The sequence below is a fragment of the Asparagus officinalis genome, unplaced genomic scaffold, assembly GCF_001876935.1.
Source record: "Asparagus officinalis unplaced genomic scaffold, Aspof.V1 AsparagusV1_Un314, whole genome shotgun sequence".
Classification (NCBI taxonomy): Eukaryota; Viridiplantae; Streptophyta; class Magnoliopsida; order Asparagales; family Asparagaceae; genus Asparagus; species Asparagus officinalis.
Window position 1 is genome coordinate 136,272 of NW_017972579.1, and position 3,956 is coordinate 140,227.

Here is a 3,956-nt window from a genome sequence, read left to right on the forward strand (position 1 = left end):
CAATTTTCCCTTTTTTTCTACGGCTAAGGAATGTTATCATCTTTTTCAACAGGGTGAAACATAAGAGTTAATGCGGTAATGGGGTAGTTAGTGGAATAAAAAGAAATTCAGGGAGTTATCCGCAACACCCCCATATTTGGAATTGTTCAATGGAATTAGATTTGTTAAGGGGGTTAGCTGCCAAACTCCTCAAAGTTCAAGAGGTTTCCTCAAATTAACCTCAAAATCAGATGTTTAACAACTTATTTATATGCTGTTCTGAATGCCATTGGTATGCAATCAATAGATCCTGTGGGAAGAGCCCATTCTTTCTTGTGATTCACGTAAGTCAACTTGAAAGAAATCGAATTAATTAACAAAATATAACATGGATACTTAATTTTTGTTATCTACTCCTCTATACTTAAAAGGAGAATCCAAAGAATACCGTTTATGCTACAGTAAAATTGCGGTGAATACCTTAGCTTGAGCAGCAAAAAAAATCTATCGAAGTTACTGTTCATACTACAATGTTCATTATAGCATAAACTGAAAGTTAAAATCTACTCCCCATACTTGAAGTTACTATTTATATTACAGTAATTTACTATATCATTAATACTAAAGCAAATTAAATGTACTAAAACTTGGATCTTTCTTTAAGCATAGAAGAGTAGATATGATTTCTAATTTTAAGTAGATAATAATTAAATCACATGTATTAAAACTTAGAGGGAGACAAGTTTAAAATACAGTGCTTGAAAAAATAGAGAGTCGTGGTTTGCACAGGGTGCACTGAATTCTCAAATCTAAGAAGTTACATGAGCTCTAGTGAACAGGCCTTTTGCTGCACACTTGTACACATCTCAATAGACATGCATATACATGAGCAAATACAAGCAATATACACGTTATTTCATCTTTTCTGGAAGTTCAGATGTTTGATACCGAGAGTAAACAAAAATGAGAACAAGATTATAACGACAACATGAAGAGCAACAATAAGAGGGATATGGTCATCTTGTAACCCGAGGTAGTCAACAAGGAACTCTTTAACAGTCTGATCTTGATACCCTGGAACCCTAATTATCTCAACCCGGTCACCCAATTGAGAGAACATTAGACCGTAAATTGTCCATGCTGGAGGACTAGCCCAATAGAACCATCTCCACCATATCGGTATCATCTGCATATATGGACACATAAAGAGTAAAATTATGAGTGTTAGGGTGCAAAGGTACACAAAGGGATATAAGACTAGACTAATCTACTTCGACTCAAATTGGCTCGAGAGGATTTGATCCTTAATGAGTCTTGAGCCTAAACATATTTGATTGTAGATCTATCTAACCACTCTTTCAACGGGTGGAGCTAAATATCATCTTCATGTCTTTTTTTTTTTTTTTTTTTTTTTTTTTTTTTTTTTTTTTTGGCTGGGATCAAACCCGCACATTGAAGTGAGTGGGTGTTAGACACCTGTAAAAAATGTCAACCTTGTTGTTTGGATCCAATCAAGTCCAATGAGAGAGCAAACCCACATATTGAACAATGTATCTATCGAATTATTTTTTAATGCAAACAAAATCATATTTCATGCTAGCTTTTTGCTAGACCAAACCCACACATTTAACTGAACGCACGCGAGACAGTGCTAAAACTAAGGTTTGATAATTAGTCAATGCTTGGGGTCAGCCATAAATATTTACCTTTATCGGAATATAGAAACCAGAGAAGGTATTCCACATCATAAAGATGAGGAAGGAAAGACCAGCAGCGATTTCTTGTGTTGGTGTCAGTGCAACTGTCATCATCCCATAAAGTATGAAATAGGTAAAGCTTAACAGTATGAATAGCGTGAACCAAAAGAACTTTGCTATTGTAAACTGAAATCCTATCATTGAGTACACGATGACCGAGAATATGAGCACTTGAGCTATGGTGTACGGGATTTCAACTGCTATCTGCACAAATGAGTCGAACGTTAATAATTGCTTAAATCTCAAAGTTTTTTTTTTTTTTTTTTTTTTTTTTGGCTGGGATCAAACCCGCACATTGAAGTGAGTGGGTGTTAGACACCTGTAAAAAATGTCAACCTTGTTGTTTGGATCCAATCAAGTCCAATGAGAGAGCAAACCCACATATTGAACAATGTATCTATCGAATTATTTTTTAATGCAAACAAAATCATATTTCATGCTAGCTTTTTGCTAGACCAAACCCACACATTTAACTGAACGCACGCGAGACAGTGCTAAAACTAAGGTTTGATAATTAGTCAATGCTTGGGGTCAGCCATAAATATTTACCTTTATCGGAATATAGAAACCAGAGAAGGTATTCCACATCATAAAGATGAGGAAGGAAAGACCAGCAGCGATTTCTTGTGTTGGTGTCAGTGCAACTGTCATCATCCCATAAAGTATGAAATAGGTAAAGCTTAACAGTATGAATAGCGTGAACCAAAAGAACTTTGCTATTGTAAACTGAAATCCTATCATTGAGTACACGATGACCGAGAATATGAGCACTTGAGCTATGGTGTACGGGATTTCAACTGCTATCTGCACAAATGAGTCGAACGTTAATAATTGCTTAAATCTCAAAGCAACGAAAAGCAAAAGATTTTATCAAATATTTTTGGGTGCCTTTTTTTTTGGTGAGGAACCTGTGAAAAAGGAAAAGATTTTGGACTTGGAAGTTTATAGATCCACATCAAGGGAAGCGGCTTTGAAATCTGTTCCATGATTTGATATCTAATATTTTGTTCCATGACTTGATTCCAGGTGTAGGTTCATAGAAAATACTAGTAGTTCTGATTTCTCTGGGATAAAGACTACCTATAGGAGTATCTGTTGTTTCTGGCGGCTCGTCAACAGAACCGGATTCTCTCCGGTTTTTTACATTTGTGATTCCCAAAGGGTTAATGATATAGGTTGCCCAGAGCTTGAAGGAGGCTAGCAGACAAAATCTGACTTATTTTCCATACTAGTTCCAGCTTAACATCAACCAGAAGGCCTTTGTTACGTTCTACATCTGTTCTGTTTCCGTAATTCCTTGATGTCATTTTAGGACAGCCTTAGATTTAAGGCAATACTTTAGTGGAGTTCCTAAAGTATGGGTCAAACATTATCTAGGTCACTGATGTTTGTAAGTCATCAAATGAAGTCCTTAATGTTTGCTCAGTTTTCAGCTTGGGTCCTTTTCAAAAAATTTCGTTAAAAAATGCTGATGTGGCAGGTTAAAATTTTGATTTCTGAAACTTGCTTGCTGACTGGACATCTCTTTCGCTCTCTCTATCCTTAATAGACCGAAATGTAAAAGGTTTTCACGATATTAGTACTCAAATCTTCATATTTTGAAATTGGCCCCCCAAATATGTTAAGTGTTTCGAAATTTGTCCCCTAAATATTTCAACCTAGTGCTAACTAGAGGGACTAATTTGAAAAAACTAAGGATTTGGGGTATCAAAATATGAAGATTTGGGGGACTAATTTCAAAATATGAAAGATTCGGGGGATTCACATTTGGAGGCAGTGTCAAATAACCACGGCGCTATCAGAATGAGTTCAAATTTACTTTGGAGTTTTTTTATATTAATCCCCCAAATCTTTCATATTTTAAAATTAGTCCCCAAATCTTCATATTTTAAAATTATTCCCCCAAAACTTTAAGTGTAATGTTTTGAATTCAATTCTCTAAATCTTCATATTTTGAAATTATTTCCCCAAATCTTTTGTTTTTTTTTTAAATTAGTCCTACTAGTTAGCAACTTAGCACTAGGTTGAAACATTTGGAACACTAATTTCAAAATACTTTAACATAGTTGGAGCACCAATTTCAAAATATGAAGATTTGGGGAACTAATTTCCAAATACATATAGATTTGGGGGACTAATTTCAAAATATGAAGATTTGGAGAAATAATTTCAAAATATGAAACATTTGGGGGACTACAATCGAAATGCCCTTTACTGTTT

At 35.0% G+C, this 3,956-nt stretch overlaps 1 protein-coding gene across 6 annotated transcripts in view; it reads right to left on the reverse strand.

Moving 5' to 3' along the window:
• Positions 1-683: 683 nt before the first annotated feature.
• Positions 684-3,956, reverse strand: part of LOC109827601 (ABC transporter G family member 45-like) — an 82,739-nt gene continuing 79,466 nt past the window's right edge. For all 6 annotated transcript variants that reach the window (XM_020394615.1, XM_020394614.1, XM_020394610.1 and 3 more), the window contains 2 exons: positions 2,286-2,540; positions 684-1,165 (listed from right to left, as the gene is read on the reverse strand). In XM_020394615.1, the coding sequence (XP_020250204.1) occupies positions 896-1,165; positions 2,286-2,540 (525 nt within the window). In that variant the 3' untranslated portion in view covers positions 684-895. The remainder of the gene's footprint in view (positions 1,166-2,285; positions 2,541-3,956) is intronic.